Genomic DNA, 17,901 nt, shown 5'->3' with positions numbered 1-17,901 from the left:
TAGGATGGTGTTTTCTGGAAGATCACCAATGCATTGTAGTTTTCTCAGGAAATCAGTGGTGTCACGGAGATAGCTGGGAGTGCTGGTGGCATAGGGTCTGAGTAGAGAGTCCACATATCTGGACAGTTCTTCAGTGAGAGTGCCAATGCCCAAGATGATGGGGCATCCACGATTTCTGGGTTTGTGGATCTTGGGTAGTAGATAGAATAGCCCTATACCGAAAACCCACCGACCGCTATGCCTACCTGCCTCTGGAAATTTCCACTACATGCATCCGACGAAGTGGGTATTCACCCACGAAAGCTTATGCTCCAATACGTCTGTTAGTCTATAAGGTGCCACAGGACTCTTTGCCGCTTTTACAGATCCAGACTAACACGGCTACCCCTTTAATACTTGTTTGTCTTACCGATTAGTGAACAAAAAGTAGGACTAGTGGACTAGTAGGCTCTAAAGTTTAACATTGTTTTTTGTTTCTGAGTGCAGTTATGTAAAAAAATAATTCTACATTTGTAAGTTGCAATTTCATAAAAAAAAGAGCACTGCAGTACTCGTATGATGTGAATTGAAAATTCTTTCTTTTATTCGTTTTTACAGTACAAATATTTGTAATAAAAAATAATAAAAGTGAGCACTGTACACTTTCTATTCTGTGTTGTAATTGAAATGAATATATTTGAAAATGTAGAAAAACATCCAAAAATATTCATAATAAGTTTATATTGGTTTTTCTATTATTATTTAACAGTACGATTAAAACTGTGATGAATCGCCAATAATTATTTTAATCAAGTTCATTTGTTTTCAGTTAATTGCTTGAGTTAACTGCAATTAATTGACAGCCCTAATAATAAGACCAAAAAGTAGGTTTAATATTAAAAACATTATTGTCAGATGTTATGGACTGAATAAAGCATCTTCTAATCCAGACTCCATTAGAGCCAGAATTTTCTTCAGGCTACATAGACTGGTTAGCCTCTCCTGCCATCGGGTGCCAGGAATGTTCCCAAACAATTTGGACACATGCTTTGTGTGTTCAAGGCCATAGAAAGTTTTCAAACAGCCACAGTGCTTTCTAATGCTAAAGATCGCTATGCATGGTGGTAAATTCTGATTATGAGCTCGGAGCAAAGTATCAGATGCACTGTCACAGAAAATGAGACAGTATCTGTAAGTAACAGTTTATTTTCTCACAAATATACCTGGCTTTGAAAAGAATATAACTAAAATATTGTAAAAGACAAAGTTGTCGTCTTCCCCTGTCCTCCAATCCCCAAAAAGTGTATGCGGAGCAAGGAGCCATGAAATCTTGTCACACTTATCTCCAAAGCAGTTTATTTTCCAGCTACTGATAACCAGTAAGGATGGGGAAAACTCTGCTATTTTTAAATCCTGCTGTTTAATAACTTCATCTTGTTAGGTTTGGCTTGGTGGTCAGAGTGAACTCAAAGCACAGGTTTAGAGATGTGACTAAGACCTTTGATGAAACTCCACAGTTAAGAGTATAAAAGACTATATGCTGAATTGAACACTCTAGCGAATGGGGTGCTCTCCCATTGTCTTGTAAATATCATATTGCCACATCTGATTTGAATATTTTCGTTACCACTTATTTTTTCCTTTCCTATCTAGTACAAAGATGCATTTATGAAGGCAAATCCTGGCTACAAGTGGTGCCCTACAACAAACAAACCTGTGAAAACCCAGTCATCCACTGTTACAAACAGGAAAAAGCTATGGGCCTTCCCGCCAGAATCTGCAAAAGATTTACCAAGTCCCAAGAAAGTGGCAAAGACTGAAGAAATGCCTCAGCTGAACTTTGGAATGGCAGGTGAGCTTTATGTCTTTGTTTCCTGTGAGTATTGTCACTGTCACTGATGACATTAAGAGAGTCTATCGTGAAAGACAATAAAACTAGCTTTCTCCATTCTAAGCCTATTATAATTCCATGTTCTCCATTCCATGTTACAATTATAGACCCTAATTCAGGTAAGCGCCTCTATTTAGGACCACACTGAAGCCTGTGTTCAGGTGCTATGTATAGAGATGGACTTAAGCGAGGAGATGGACTTTGAATAGAGATGGACTTAAGCACAAGCTCTATCATAAATCAGGGCCAGAGATCTGACATCTAAAAGTGGGGCAGGCTTTGGACTGGATCCAAATTTTGCAGGTCTAGACCACCATCAGTTAATTAGAACTAGATCTTTTCACTATAAATCAAAAAATTATACTATTGATTGTATGCATTTTCTTTCTGTAATTTCATGTGGCACCGTGCTATGTTTATCAATCTCACGTACACAGAAATGATACACTGGTAACTACTAAAAAAAAACTTGGGGTTTTTAATAAGCAGAGTGGTCAGAACTTTCAGGATCAGGTCTTTGATTAATACAGGCGCTAATGTGCTTGAGTATTGGCAACTTCAAAACCTAAAACTGGCACAAACTGGATTTAGTGGGGACAAAATAAGCTCTTTTTTTCCCCTCCCTCACTTGTTTTTAAAGACAACATTTACACAGGATGTTACAAAAACTTTCAAACTTGTTTAGGCTGTGCTGTGTGTGTGACAGAAAAGACAAGCTCTCTGCCCTGGAGAGCTTACAGACAAAGGGATAGGGGAAATTTGTGTGTGGGATGGGATTGAAAGGATAAAAAGCTTGTATCCATTTTTGCCCAACCCACTGGTATGAAAGTTCCCATAATGAAATTGCTCCTCAGCATGAAGGAAGTGTGAAATGTAGTTCAAAATGAAGTTTGTCATGCTTCACAGTTACATAATTTGTGATGCTTGTTATTTGGGAGCCCAGCATCAGATACTGTAAATCCCTTCGTTCCATTCTGCTTTTAACATCAGAAGAATAACATTAACCATCTTTAAATGTTCTTGAGATTACATGATCAGCAGCTTGCATGGCTTATTCCTCCTGAGTGAAACCACCTCTCCTCTGTACACAATAAACCCCTACAGTGTCCTTTAGTATAAACAGAGCTGTAAGCAACCCAGAAAAATTAAGGCTAGGAATTTAAAATAAAGCTAGTCAGTCTCTGCAGATGGAGTTAAAACTGGGCAACAAAACAATCAATAGACTTCTGGCAAGATCTGATACATTGAATAAAAAGGATCCACCATCTTCCCTAGAGTAAACAACAGTCATCTATAAGCAGTAATAGGAAGGCTTTTCAAATCCCAGTCCTAATGCTGCAATTAATTATGCCCATGCTTACCTCTGCTCATGTGAGCAGGCTACTTGTGTGAATAAAGTTAAGAATAGATTTGTTTAGTAGAAATGAATGAAGTAAATATATCCAAAACAACACAGTTGGGTGACAGGGGAATCTGAATAGTGCATTAATGCTCCCAGATGTGCTGAGTTCGAGTTCCAGGCCAGTGCCTTAGCCACCAGACCTCCATCCTTTTGTAAAGAGCACAGTGTTTTTATGTTGTCTAGGAATAGTGTACTTCAGTCTGTGGGTCACAGATTAAGTTGGTAGGGTTTCTGCTCTTGCCGTGTCACAGTTGCACCCCACTAGTGAAAAGCAGATGTTCCACCGGTACAAAAGTAGTCTGTGAAAGTACTACGTGCTCACAATGGAGAAGTTCATCACTGAATCATGAAAGGCCTCAGTGTTGCTATACCAACTGGAAAACCTTGTGTCAACTCTGTACCAGTTGAGCCTTGCTCAATTCCTCTTTCTCCAATCTTACAAAAACTCATTCATGTCTGATTGCTGCACCCATGATTGCCAGCTATGAAATCCATATGGATTACTGCTAGGAAACCAGACAGTAGCTGAACATAGGAAGAAGTGAAAAGCAAAGGACAGTTATTCTTTAAACCACTGGTACTCCATTAATAACATGCATCTTCAAGACACGTTGCATCTCTAGAACTAGGAAAATGCATGGTGTAAAGACATCCCACACTGCCAATTTCATTTGACATGTTTATGTTTTCTTTGCTTTTATGTGCAATAATATTAGGAAAACAAATATAGAGGGGAAAATCCTTGTTGCCTTTTACGAGTTGTCCCATTGGAGTTAATAAGAGTTACCAGTGCAAGTATGGTACAAAATTTGTCGTGGTTTTTAAGAAGGTACTCTCTATACAAGAAACATCCTTTTTTCCCCCAATATTGTTGACCAATTATTAAGTCAGGTATATATCTGACACTGACATTAGGCTTCTATATATCCAATGTCACTAGCAGTGTCTTTTTTATTTATATATTTATTTATTTATTCTTAAAGCAAAATAGAAATTGTAATGGAGTGTTACTAAAAGATGTCTGACCTGGGGTACCTTATAGGTAGGGCGCTAACAAATTCCTGGTCCATTTTGGTCAATTTCACGGTCATAGGATTTTAAAAATAATAAATTTCATTATTTCATTTATTTAGGAGTTGGGGGGGGTCACAAGGTTATGGGGGGGGTGGCGTGCTGCTACCCTTATTTCTGCGCTGCTGCTGGTGACAGCACTGCCTTCAGAGCTGGGCAGCTGGAGAGTGGCGGCTGCTAGCCAGGAGCCCAGCTGTGCAGGAAGAGCCGCCATCAGCAGCAGCGCAGAAGTAAGAATGGCCTGGCATGATATTTCCTCCCTAACTTCTGCACTGCTGCCAGCAGAACTTGGCCCTCAGTCAGCAGCGGCCACTGTCCGGCCGCCCAGCTCTGAAGGCAGCATGGAAGTAAGGATTACAATACCGTGACCCCCCCTAAAATAAGCTTGTAACCCCAGTACAACTCCATTTTGGGTCAGGACCCCCAGTTTGAGAAACGCTGGTCTACCCCTGTGAAATCTATATAGTATAAGCACACAAAAGACCAGATTTCACAGGGGGGAGACCAGATTTCACAGTCCATGACGTGTTTTTCATGGCCATGAATTTGGTAGGGCCCTACTTGTATAAGGCATAAGGCAAAGCTTAAATGCGTTCAGTAGGCAGACATTCTGTACGATGTCTCGCTTGCATGGACATTTCTTGCAGTGTTCCGTCTCATTATAATCCAGTAGTAGTAAGAGCCATCATTTGCAAACAAAGTGATACTCATGTTGTTAGCTTTAGCAAGAAAGAAAGCTATAGTTAAGGTCACAAATAAACCTCCATTATACTATTAACATTTTAATATTCTTTTCTGAATAAAGCTGATAATGAGAGAGATATCTCTTTATTATTGTTGAATACCTGTAAATAATTTTAAAATAGCATTTACCATATTAAACTATTTATCTTTCTTAATTTGTTCTTAGAGCCCTCAGTAACACTTAAGCACAAGAGGGTATCAACATAATGCAGTGTGTTATCACACAAATCTTATTTGTCCCTTTTATTATTTTATCTTGCAATCTGAAACCTTGGTAGCAGCATTTTTGTCCTCATCAAGAGCAGATATCCAACCTCCAGCTCTCTGTTTCAGCTGCAGCACGACTATTCTTTAGTTGCTTGAGCACCAAATTAAACTTTCACTTTCCACTAAGCTGTCATTTTTTCTCCTTTTGATTTTTATTTTTAAATACATGGTTTCAATGTCTGTTGCAACTACAGTAACACTTTAAAATAAAACCCTTAATCTTACCCTATAATTAAGAAGGTGCTCATTTAAAAGGAAGAGAAACAAGACCTTCTTCTGGAAAAGAAAATGCTTGGAAATAGGGAAAGGGTTTGGACCAGGCTATCGCGCACATAGTTATTCTGTATTTGAAGGATGCCGTTCCCCCTCCACCCGCTGAATTGCCCCATTCCTTTGCTTTGACGTCTCCCAACTGGAAAGACAAGAACTGCTGTCTGTCAGTGCAGTTGGAATGCTCTTCTGGTGAGGAGGGCTTTCAGAACTGGATAGCTTGGCCTGGCAAGACAATACTTCTGTCATGTGCCTGATTTCCCCTTCCCTCCCCTCCCTATCTTCTGCCTCGAGAGTTTTTTCTGTCCACTGTTTCTTACAAATCTCACACCAAACCAATGTATTTCCTCTTTGAGGATTATTTTATCTTTCTTCTCAAGGCTAATACGACTTTAAACCCAAATTTGGTCCCATTAAGCTTTTTTTTTTTTTCCCCATGTGAAATGAAATGGGAAAAAGGCTCCTCTCATTGCTCCTTGTGGTAAGGCAGAAAATTAATTCTACACCAACCTGGTGCCTGGAGTGAGTCACTCTGGCATCAGGCAGTGTTCTTCAGTCATTGGGAGTCAGCTTGTCCTTCTTCACCCGCCGACTCCATGGGTGACCTGGGGCAAATTGCTTAGCTTCTCTGAGTCTCTGTTTACTCATCTGTAAATGCAGTATAAAAATACTTAACCCTGTAAATGTAGCCGTTAAAGTTTAGAGAGGAAAAATGGTTGTGTGATTAAGACAATGGACAGGAATTTAGGAGATGTGGGCTCGATTCCGAGCTCTGCCACAGACAGCTTATGTGATCTTGGGAAAGTCACTTAATCTCTCCGTGCCTCAGGATATGTCTACAGTGCATTGTACCCCAAGGTCTGTGGGACCTGGGCTTGTGGACTCGGTGTTTTCAAGCCGTTGCTTGAGCATCCATGCTGCATTGTAGATGTGGGATTAAAATTGCTAGACCCAGGACTCTCAGCCATGCTAATGCATCCCTACTGCACTATGCAGACCTTCTGACTTGGGTCTGTAACTTGACCTCTATCCACACTGCAGAATGTCGGGGCTTAAACCTAATACATAGCAGGACTCGGGCTCTGGCTCAGCCCCCTAGAACAGTCCTAGGACCCAGGTCTTGAGTGCTTGCTGACCTGAGTCAAACTGATTTTGATTTATGTGTGAATGGAAGAGGGGCTTGGCCTCAAACCTGAATCAGAGGCCGGGCTGAGTGTAGATGTACCTCATCTGCAAAATGAGGATAATTATTTTCTTTCTCTCCCACTTGATCTGTCTTGTGAGTTCTTTAGGCCACAAATTGTCTTACTATGTGTTTGTACAGCACCTAGTATTACAGGGCCCTGATCTTCACTGGAGCCCCTCGGCACTACTCTAATATCAATCATTAGTAGTAATAGTAAAAAAAGGCTAGTGTTGTGGGATCCCTGAAAAAGGCACCGGGCGAGTACATGGTGCCACTGTTCATTGCAATGTCAATTTATTGACATTTTTAAGATTTATTTATTTATTTTATTTAAGATTACTTTAACTCTACCTAATATTGTATTGGCTGGGTGACATGTGGACAGTTTGCCCAACCAAATGCCTGTGCTGTACTGGTGCTATGGATAAATAGAGGGCAACATTCTCCAGAGCTGTCAGCCTGGCATGCTTGAACACTAAATTCAGCTCTAGTTTAAAAATAAGTAAAAAAGCAAACATGCTTCCCTTTTGTTAAAAGGAAGCTTCATCTCTGATGTGGTCCCTCCTCTTTCCTTGTTCTGTAGCTGAGGGAGGGTTACTCCCCCATTCTGAGCTTCCATTTCCATTGTAAATATTTGTGATATTAGCGCTGTTCTGCATATGTTTGGTATGAGATCATCACACTTGCCGTTTTAAAGATATCCATCACTGTAGTGCTTGGAACCTGTGGCAGTAAAATTGTAATTCCCCACAAAGGGGAGTTAAGCACACAAATCCAATCAAATCCCTCAAACAGCTTTGAATGTCTATCCCAGAGGGTATGTAGAAATGGTTATTTGTGATTCTCTTGGGCTGGCTTTGTGGCATCTTGCTTTGGAGCATCTGTGACAAGTAGCCTTTTGAGGTTTTTCAGTGCACACAGTAAGTTCTTTCAGCTTGCAGATGAATCACCTTAATATTTCTTTTACTCTTGAACAGATCCTACGCAGATGGGAGGCCTGAGTATGCTGCTTTTAGCAGGGGAACATGCCCTGACTGCACAAGAGGTAAGTAACTATTTCTCCTCCCTTGTCCCCAACGAATCAGTTAGCAGGAGTGCTTAAGAGAAATATTTATAGGTATTATTATATTAATGTAGTATGCATCTTAGCCAACATTTGATGGCACCCATGTTTGAGCAGCATGGCTTGACTCTCCTCAAACCATAGAACACGCTTTAGGCCTAATTTTGGTGCGTCTTCTGTACTGTGGCAATATAATTCCACTGACTGACTGCAGTGATATGAGACCTCTTATATCTCCCCATTAAGATATTGTTGTTGTCAAAAACAGAAGTACTGGAATGTAATGATTCTGTTAGACCATGGATTGCAAGCCCTTCAGGGAAGGGACCATCTTGGCCTGTCTGTTTGTATAGTGCCTGGCACAACTCAGCACCTTTCCTGACCTGGGCCTTTGAGAGCTACAGCAATGTAAATATTTAATAATAATAATACAATTACATTGGTCATATGTAAATTTTGATCTTGAAAGGGCTGCAAGTGCTAGCATGCGTTCAAGGTATTATAGTCTATTCCTGTTAATTAGGGCTCTGTGTTATGCACAGCAGGTATAAATGCTTTGTAGTTATTTCACTGTAATACAAACATTTTGCAGTTACGTAGGACTTCAGTAAATAAAAAATGTTTTTCCATTTCTCTACAGGTTTCAGGAGATTGGTTGTTATTTAGGGTACATTTGAGGGCCCAAATCGTGCATTTGGTGGCTCAAATAGGCCCAACATGGGTATTATTATAATGAGTATTGTATATCGTGAGTGAGATTTTTGATGCCCAGATTTGAACATTTGGACCTGTGGCATAAATTCCTATTCCAAAACGTATATAAAATTATGTTTGGCCACGGAACAGAGAAAATATTTTTAACCGAAAGCTGAAAATAGTAACAATACAGATATGGTTTGTATAGATGCAAAAATTAGAAAATATTTGAAATTTATTGCTCCTTGACATATCTGCCAAGATCCAAGTTAAGGATAGGACAAGTCTGTTTAGGGAGTGGAACTCCTTGAGCTGTTTTAGATATTAGAACTCTGAGGTACTGTTGTAGAGAAAACACCTGCCAAACTTTGTTTGGAATTAGGGTATTCTGTAAGTGAAAAGAGAAAGTGCTGTTTGGTTACTTTGTGCTAAAGTGTAAATGTCTCGTAAGTGTCAAGCCTATAAATGTGGCCTTTTGGATTTGGGACTTACAACCATTTTTACTGGGGCGGATGCAAGGGGGAAGATTTTTTTTTAAAGATGGGGCCTGGTTTTTAAGCACCCACAATTCCTACTGACATTAAATGGGAGCAGGCATGCTGTTTCACTAAAAGGACCCAAAGAACTTTGCTCTCCACTTTGGATATGAAGCGTTTTGCTGTTTATATGAAAATTGTGTCCACTAGGATGATCTCCAAGGTGTTACATGTGAAATGCTCCTATGAGCACTGCAGGGTCCATCGGTGATCTGGGCTGATAGGAATACTTATGTTGGTTTCAGAACAGAAATAGCCCTCTTTTGGATTTTTTGTGCTTCACATAAGGATTTGTGTGGGTTGCAAACCACACTTGTATCAGACACAGCATTTCTGAAAAGTAGGAAGCAGTGTGGCTAATAAAATATTTTTGCCTCCGGGCATCTCTGCCCCAAAATCCTTCTATCCCAGAACTGGTCAAAATGAGGGCCAGAACATGCACAAAATATATTCCAACCTTGGAAGACAAATGACTCATGCACATGCAGCCACAGAGGAAGATCCAGTAAGGAGATGGATATGCCTGTATGTGCGTAGCCACACATAAAATACTGTAGGTCTTCTAAAGGTAAAGTCATAAAGCAAACATTGAAGCAATTTAAGAACATTAAGTGGACACTCACTGAAGTACGCATAGCACAAATTCAGGTTGGCAACTTGTGAAAGGAGCAGTCTGTCTCCTGTAAAACCAGAACACAAGGTATCCATGTACATCACAGTAGGGAAACCAAAAAAATCTAGAGATTCTCCTCTTTCCATGAGGGCCCTAAGAAATGTAGAGGAAAAGTTCTTGTTACTTCTCAGAAATGCACACTGAGCTCAGTGGGTAAAGTGGTCTGTTAACCATTGCCAACCACTGCTGTGGGCCAGAGTCTGCCCTGTGCTTCTGTTGAATACCGGCTTACTTCAGGTGCCGTCCTTCTGAAAGCAGTAAAGTGCATTTGGAGAGAGGTGCTACTCAACAAGAGTGAGGGTGTCAGAATTTGGCCCCAGAGGAGAGGCAACCACACTTAATGACACTTTCCAATAGCAAACATTACACACTTCCATATTCTGATTGCTTCAAGGATCATGTGGTTAAATGTGTGACAGCCAGAAAAACTGAGTGGCTGAGATTTTGAAAAGTGTTTAAGGGAGTTTGGTGCCCAGCAGATCTGGGATCTTTAGATCCACAACCCTTCTCTCTATCATTTTGAGCTGAGAAAGTAACTGGTAGGAGTAGAAGGCTATTATCTACGTGGGAGTGCCTCTAGAAGGAGATGGTGAGGTGCACATTGCCAATGAGTAAGGCTGTGAGTTTTTGTGACAGAAGTCACAGATTCTGTGACTCTCCGTTACTTCTGCAGCGGCCGGGCTCGGGCAGCTCAGACAGCCCCTGCGCCAGGCGCACTGACCGCTTCTGTGGCAGTCTCAGGCCACCACCCCCCATCCCCAGCAGCAGAGTTTGGGTGTGGGAGGATGCAAGGGGTTGGGGTATGGGACAGAATGAGGTGGGCTCTGGGCGGCGCTCACCTGGGGCGCTCCCTGTAAGCAGTGACATCCCTCTCACTCAGCTACTAGGCAGAGGCATGGCTAGGCAGCTCTGCACACTGCCTCTGCCCAGAGCACTGGCTTCGCAGCTCCCATTGGCCGGGAACTGCAGCCAATAGGAGCTGTGGGGGCGGGGCCTGCAGGTGGAGGCAGCGCACAGAGCTGCCTGGACATACCTCCGCCTAGCAGCTGAGCGAGGGGGATGTCGCTGCTTCTAGGGAGCCCCCCAGGTAAGCGCCGCCCAGAGGCAGCCTCACCCTATCCTGTGCCCCAACCCCCTGCATCCTCTCACGCCCAAACTCTGCTGCTGCTGCGGGGGGAGGCCCGGACCCAAGTAGGTAGCCTGCTGCCCTTCTCCCTCCCTGTCGCTGTCTCCCCTCCCACTCAGGCTCCTCTTCTCCCTCTCCCCCATAAGCTCCTGTCCCTGTCAGGAAAGAGAGTCTTCTTGCTTTCGGTTCTGTTGCCAGGCGCCTGGGCGACCCACAGCAGCCAGGAAGATCAATTGTAGAGGAAGTCCTGCTAAGTCATTACAGTCCAGAGATGCACTTACAAGGCTGTTGTGACAATTAGTTAAGATTTATAACGTGGTGTGTGAGTGCTGCACTTCACCAGAATGCGCACGCAGCCTTCCCCTGACTGGGAACCTAGCAGCTCCCAGGGATCAGTTATTTGGATAATTGTCCTTTGCAAAACTCTTTTAAATGCTGGCGTTTGCACTTCATCTCCAGCACAAGCAGCTCGACTCTGCTTCTGAAGCAGGGGGCTGAAAGGTGGAAATCAAACTGAAGATCTCCTATTATGTAACATGAGCTCAGCGTGGGGTGTATTCACAAGAATGATCTCAGTTAACCCTTCCCAGAATCCTCTGGCGAGCGCGAGGCATAGCAGTATCATCACTGTTGGTGTGTTTGGCCAAGGGTCCATGGTATGAAAACCCCACCCAAGACGGTAAAACAGACCCTGGGATTAGGAACAAGTGTAGCTATTGAGACAGTAATATGGATTAAAATACTTCATTTTGCTATTTATTAAATCTAAAGTAAAGGAGTGAGAGATCACTAGTTCTATTAGTAAGAACATACGTTTCTTGAGGATTAACAGGGATATAATGATACATATCTGTCGAGCCTCAGTAAATTATTTGACATACATTAACTTCCTTGGTAAATCTACATTAAGTGAGGTACCAAGTGTTACTTATAGTTGCAAAAGCTGTGAATGGGTGGGAACAACGTGTATATGTATCAGTAGAGGAAGGGGAAAAAGAGTAATCAACAGTGGCATTTGCACAGTAGCTCTGTAGTTTTCTGCCACCATCCCTGTGTTCATCATACTGCCACCTACATCCCTGTTTTCGTAATTGTTCAATCAACTACACTCTCTTTTCCACTCTGTTAAGAAAATTCAATTTTGCTCACCAACACAGATTCTAAACACAACATTGAGCTTATTAGACAGGTGGACAGGAGAACTTAAAGGTGGACACAACAAAAGATGTTTAATTAACTTGCAGTAGGCCCCCAGGTGGATTGCATCAGTTATGCTAAATGCTGACGCAGACTTCTCCTCTGTCATCTCTTAAAACAAAGGGGAAAAGTTATAACATAAGAATGGCCATACTGGGTCAGATCAAAGCTCCATCTAGCCCAGTATCCTATCTTCCGACAGTGGCCTGTGCCAGGTGCCCCAGAGGGAATGAACAGAACACGCAATCATCAAGTGATCCATCCCCTGTCGCCCATTCCCAGCTTCTGGCAAACAGAGGCTAGGGACACCATCCCTACTCATCCTGGCTAATAGCCATTGAACTTGTTCTTCAAGTGTTTGCTCATTTCAGTTCCATTCTAGGTGTGAAAAGTCGTTGGAGATTTTTGCCTTCGCAGTATCCAGAGGGTTGGTTGTGGCACCCCCCGTGAGTGCCGAGCTCATGCGTTGGTATATTAGGTGCTGCCAACCCTGCAGCCTCTCAGTTCCTTCATACTGCCCGTGACGGTTGGTGAGAGTGCCTTGTCGTACATCGCAAGAGCATTAGCAGTTCTGTCTCCTTTGTTGTTAGTTGATAGCTACTTAGTTAGACCATTAACTGTTAGAGTAGTAGTTGAGGAGTTAGAGTCGCAGCTGGGACTTGGCCTCAGAGTGGGGCATGCCCCATTCCCCAGACTTTAAGCCATGTTCATCTTGCAGCTGGCCGATGCCCATTTGTGACCCCCACGAGAGCTGTTTAAAGTGTTTGGGGGAGTCCCACAGAAAGAATAAGTGCAGGATCTGCAAAAAAAACTTTTGCCCTCAAACTCAGAAGGAGCAGGATATCCGCTTGAGGACCTTCCTCAAGAGGCTGCGCTTCACCCTACCTCCGAGTCCTCTCGGTCGGACTCCACACCCGGCACTTCAGCATCGGCGCGCAACGCACCACTGGCACCAGAGTCCACCTGGCATCGTTCCCCCTCCCGAATGCCTAAGAAGCGGTCAAAGTTGACGGGCCACCAGCACTACAGAAAAAGGGGCTTTGGGCAAAGGACCTGCATCAGGCCACGTGCTTGCACTGGAGCTGATCAGAGGTACCGCTGCGGTCGGACACCCTAGTCTGACCAGGGACCCACCTCTGACTCCTGGGAGCAGCAGGGGGTCCCGGCCCCTAGTAGAGTCATCTGCCCAGCTTTCCTGCCCAAGGTGGACTCGCAGTTTCATACGGGGCAGGACATCTACTTGCCTGTGTTTTTTCCAAAGCTGCATAAGTCGGAGGAGGAGCTTAGATTGCATTCCCTGGACATCAGGAAGGCGCTAGTCTTGTATGTTGAAGGGACCAAGCCATTCGCAAGTCGATGCAATTGTTCGTCACAGTGGCGGATAGGATGAAAGGTTCATCCAGTGTCCGCTCAAAGAATTTCTTCTTTGATTACTGCTGCATTTGCTGCTGCTATCATCAGGTGAAGGTGCCACCTCTGGCGATTGTCACCCCCCACTTAGGGCGCAAGCCTCTTTGACAGCTTTCCTGGCCTAAGTGCCTATCAAGGAAATCTGTAGGGTGGCCGCCTGGTCGTCCATCCACCCATTCACGTCCCATTATGCACTTACCCAGTAGGTCCGGGACGATGCTGGCTTCGGTAGAGCAGTACTGCAAGCCACTAGATTGAGAATTCTGATCCCACCTCTGGGGATACTGGTTGTGAGTCACCTAGAATGGAATCGACATGAGCAAGCACCTGAAGAAAAAAAACGGTTACCTACTTTTTCGTAGCTTTTGTTCTTCGAGATGTGTTGCTCATGTACGTTCCATTACCCGCCCTCCTACCCCTCTGTCAGAGTTGCCGGCAAGAAGGAACCGAGAGGGTGTAGGGCCGGCAGCACCTAATATACCACTCAAGGGGACGCCACAGCCGGCCCTACAGATACCACTAATGCAAAAATCTCCGACGACTGTGCACATGGACGTGCACACGCCTACAATGGAATGGACATGAGCAACACATCTTGAAGAACAACAGTTACAAAAAGGTAGGTAATCATTTTTCTAAATTACCTTGGGCTGCTCCTATTTTAGATGTTGGCTTGTCTCCATGGGAAATTCCTCTTGTTTCAAATCTGACATCGCATAGATAATATCCTGTTAGTGGAATTTTTTGTTAGACTTATAGCAACACCTAGTGGCATCAATGAGTTATTTCAGAGAAGTTCCTCTGAGCAGCAGTGCTGCAATTTTGCTCTCTCATTATTCCCCCTGCCCTCAGTCTATGTAGCCTATCATAATCTAATTTTGTAGCAGTCTAAGTTATTTATAGGGTGCCAATCACTGCAATTTCTTGATTTCTCTCTCTTACTTTAGGAAGAGGAAAGATGTGGGGAGAAGGGAGAATATGCGTAAAGGATAAGGATGCTTCTCTTTTGCTTCAGGTAGAAGAGCTGCACTGTGCTGTATAGGGGCTGGATGTTGAGTGCTTGGCTCAATTGATAACTACTAAAGGCCATGTTACCTGGGGTTTAAGTCATGAGTAATGGTCCAGTGTCAGTTGTGTGTTGCTGAGGATAATCTGGTACCGAGTTGGAGTGGACAAAAGAGAAGCAACAAACAAAAGTAGAGGGTTTCTACTTATAGCGGCATTAGTGATCACTATGACCATTCTAGGCCATGACCAAAGACGTAAGTACGTACTTCAGCACTGAACTCAGCAGGGCTACTCACGTGTAAGTCTTTGCAATGGTCTTACTTTCATTGCTGCAATTCCAAATTCATAGCTGTGCAGCTGAACTTGAACTTGGAAAAGCTGTTCTTGGCTTGGGACTAAATGAGTTTGGGGGTGGGAAATATTTAACAGAATTTTGTAAACAACGCATTCTTAACTTAGGGGACTTCAAGGGGAAAAAAATCAGACTTGGTTTTTAATCACTTTAGTTGATTTTAATTATGCCTAAATCAACCCTGCAAGATGAGTATCAATTCGGGCGTGATTGTCTACAACCACGGTTATTCCACAACCTCCAACAGTTGCTTTTCAGCAATTATTGTGTTTTTGTAGAGTAGCACAAACAGCGTCAGGCCAGAGATTCTGCCTGGCCTCCTGCACCACTGTGTGCATAAGTGTGGGGTGACAAGGAACCTCTTCATTTCTCTCCCCTTGCATGCCCTTCCAGGAACAGAGCACTTATGCAGCCCTTGTCCTGCATGGGGCTAGCCATGCTCACCACCCCCACATGGTTGGGGAAAGGAGGTGTGGAGCAGACCCTCGTCCCACCCTTGCAAACTGGCCAGCAGAGTTCTGAGGCATGAGACTTCCTAGAACTTCTGCTGGGGGCTTCACACTGCCCTACATGTGGAGCTCTGCCTGAAAGGCAAAATTAAGCCCTTGGGAGACTTTTTCACACTGATATTCCACAGTTCTTTATTACAGCCGAACTTCACCAGTGGCTGGGGCATCATGGCAGATGACTGAATTTTATAAATTTAATAAGTAAGGGACAAATCCTGAGGACCCTTTACTCTTAGCAGACTCCCCATCAATGCAATGGCCTGAAATTAACTGACTCAGTGAAACGGCAAGGCGTGTGCATCACAAATGTACCTTTTTCAATCACTGTGATGATTATAATTGAGTTCCAATTATTTATGATACTCTGTCTTATACTAGCAAGTGTACTGTGAGGTATTTGGTGAACCCACTGATACTAGACTGTGCAGTAACTGTGAAAAGTAACTGTGCAGAATAGAAAATTGCTATTTAGTGAGATTCTGTTGGAATACAGATTACAACACTCAGGAATGGTGTTTTGTTTAGGGGGCGATAACTTTTTTGAGAAGGCGAGGTGGCAGGAGGGTATCAAAGTAGCCTTGTGGGGCTGTTTGTGTAGAATCTCATTCACTTGTGGCAAATGAATTTCATTGATCATCTTGCGGGGAAAAAGGAGTCCATACATGAACATAGGAGGCTAAATGAGCCAAGGGAGATCATCGGCAGCAGGGTGATATCAGAATCCCAAGTCACAAATTCTTTGGTGATAACTGCTCTCTGTGCCTCGGCTGCAATGAGTAGATTTCAGGAGCAATCTCTGAAAAGAACAACCAGACGTTCTGGTGCCATTTCTAGTCCTGGTTGTTTTAATGAATCCCCGTGCTTATAGATGACAGACACGTGAGTTCTCACAAATGTACATCCTTCACTCATAAAGCTCCAGAGTCACACCACTTAAGCTGCTGGTGGGTCATTTTTTCGGCTTATGCATAATATGAGCCCAAAAAAACACACTTCAGGGGTCTCGGCACCTTTCACACATTTAAAATGCCATTATAGAACAATACAACCAGTAGTCTCCCCTCACCTCCAATTCAAAAATTATCAACCAGTAAATGGGAGGGTGGAGAATATTTGTATCTGGAAAATCAAGAAGGGCATTTGGGGCCCTCCATGTTTTGTGTGCAGCATCTGTTACTAATTGGCATTGGCAACTTTATTGTGGTGAAGAATTTAAGATAAATGCCCAGGAAATTGTCTTGTTTGTTTATAAAATACTTTCATTAAAATACTTTAAATCTTCTTCATGGATGAAATTGCATCTGGCATTTAAAAATTCTATGAGGGAGGATCCCTAGATCCTATCATAGAGAGAGAGAGTGTGTGCTCGCACGATACTCACAGTTCCACAAAGCCTCCTCAATTTTGATTGGCTGTTGATCAGCTTCCAAATGATCCATGTACATAATTTTACCATGCAATGCTACACACTTCTGTTAAGCTGCAGCTACAAGTCTCCTGAGACAGTAGCTATAACTCTTTACCCTGAAAAAATTGACATTTCATAAATATATTTCAAACTTAATATCCTTTAAATAGGACTTGTTCTCCTAAGTCACTTATATGCTTTTTAAAATCAAGTACAGAGCAATGCATATTCAATCACAATAGCCTTTATTCTGACCCACAGAATAGTGTTTTAAATGTTCTATTTTTGTTACCTTGTTTTGTGTTAAGTGACTTTCAGTGGAAGTCCTAAGTGGTCCTAAGTCACTTAAGCACATAACAAAAACATGGTATGAAATTTTTATATGCGAGCTATTCAAGATTTATGGTGGCCTTTAACTACTCATTTTCTTGCTTTTAAGTACTTGGTTGCTTTTTTTTAAAATCTTATAAGTAAATACACTTTTGTCACTTAGCATACTTAATCAGTTTTTGAAATGGTGTGGGTTGTGTTTTTGCTTTTGGAATAATCTAATTTTTTCTCCATAATGAATTTGCAAATAAGAGGTGTAGCAGTCCCCACAGCATGACAAACAAAAGTCATATGTATGTTTAATTTGAGACTGTCCTTTTAATATTTGGTTTCATAAAACCTTTTGTGAAGTTTAAAATCAAAACCAAACGTCGTATTTTGGGCCTAACTGCTGTTTAAACTATTGTGAGGTGTATTAAAAAGGATGCTATAGTACTGACCTCACCTTTAATTCCATTCACTTCTGTGTACCCAGGATTATGAAACATCAGCCTGTCCATCTTCTGTTCAACCCTGCTTCTGAATACTGTTGTTGCTGCTGCACAGTGTTTCTTGTTACGAATTATTGCTGCTGTCTTTGTAGGCACGTCATTGATGTTTTATTCCGTCATCACTGTTTCAGGTTTCCTCGAGTACTTGCCAGTCTGATGCATCTAATTCTACTGAAGCGTGTCGGAAGTCACCATTGTTCCAGTTTGCAGAGGTGAGTTTCCAAAAGTAACAGGATGATTTTTTCAACAAATTTTTTTTTTTTTTTAAAGAAATCCCAAACACTTTAGCTGA

The 17,901-nt window shown here is 42.6% G+C and overlaps 1 protein-coding gene across 23 annotated transcripts in view; it reads left to right on the top strand.

Moving 5' to 3' along the window:
* BBX (BBX high mobility group box domain containing) overlaps positions 1-17,901 on the top strand; it is a 183,575-nt gene that overhangs the window by 105,787 nt on the left and 59,887 nt on the right. For all 23 annotated transcript variants that reach the window (XM_037907660.2, XM_037907740.2, XM_043538539.1 and 20 more), the window contains 3 exons: positions 1,633-1,831; positions 7,788-7,855; positions 17,741-17,821. In XM_037907660.2, the coding sequence (XP_037763588.1) occupies positions 1,633-1,831; positions 7,788-7,855; positions 17,741-17,821 (348 nt within the window). The remainder of the gene's footprint in view (positions 1-1,632; positions 1,832-7,787; positions 7,856-17,740; positions 17,822-17,901) is intronic.

This window comes from Chelonia mydas, chromosome 1, assembly GCF_015237465.2.
Source record: "Chelonia mydas isolate rCheMyd1 chromosome 1, rCheMyd1.pri.v2, whole genome shotgun sequence".
NCBI lineage: Eukaryota > Metazoa > Chordata > Testudines > Cheloniidae > Chelonia > Chelonia mydas.
Note: the sequence above shows the minus strand (reverse complement) of the source record. Positions and strands in the feature narration are given on the sequence as shown.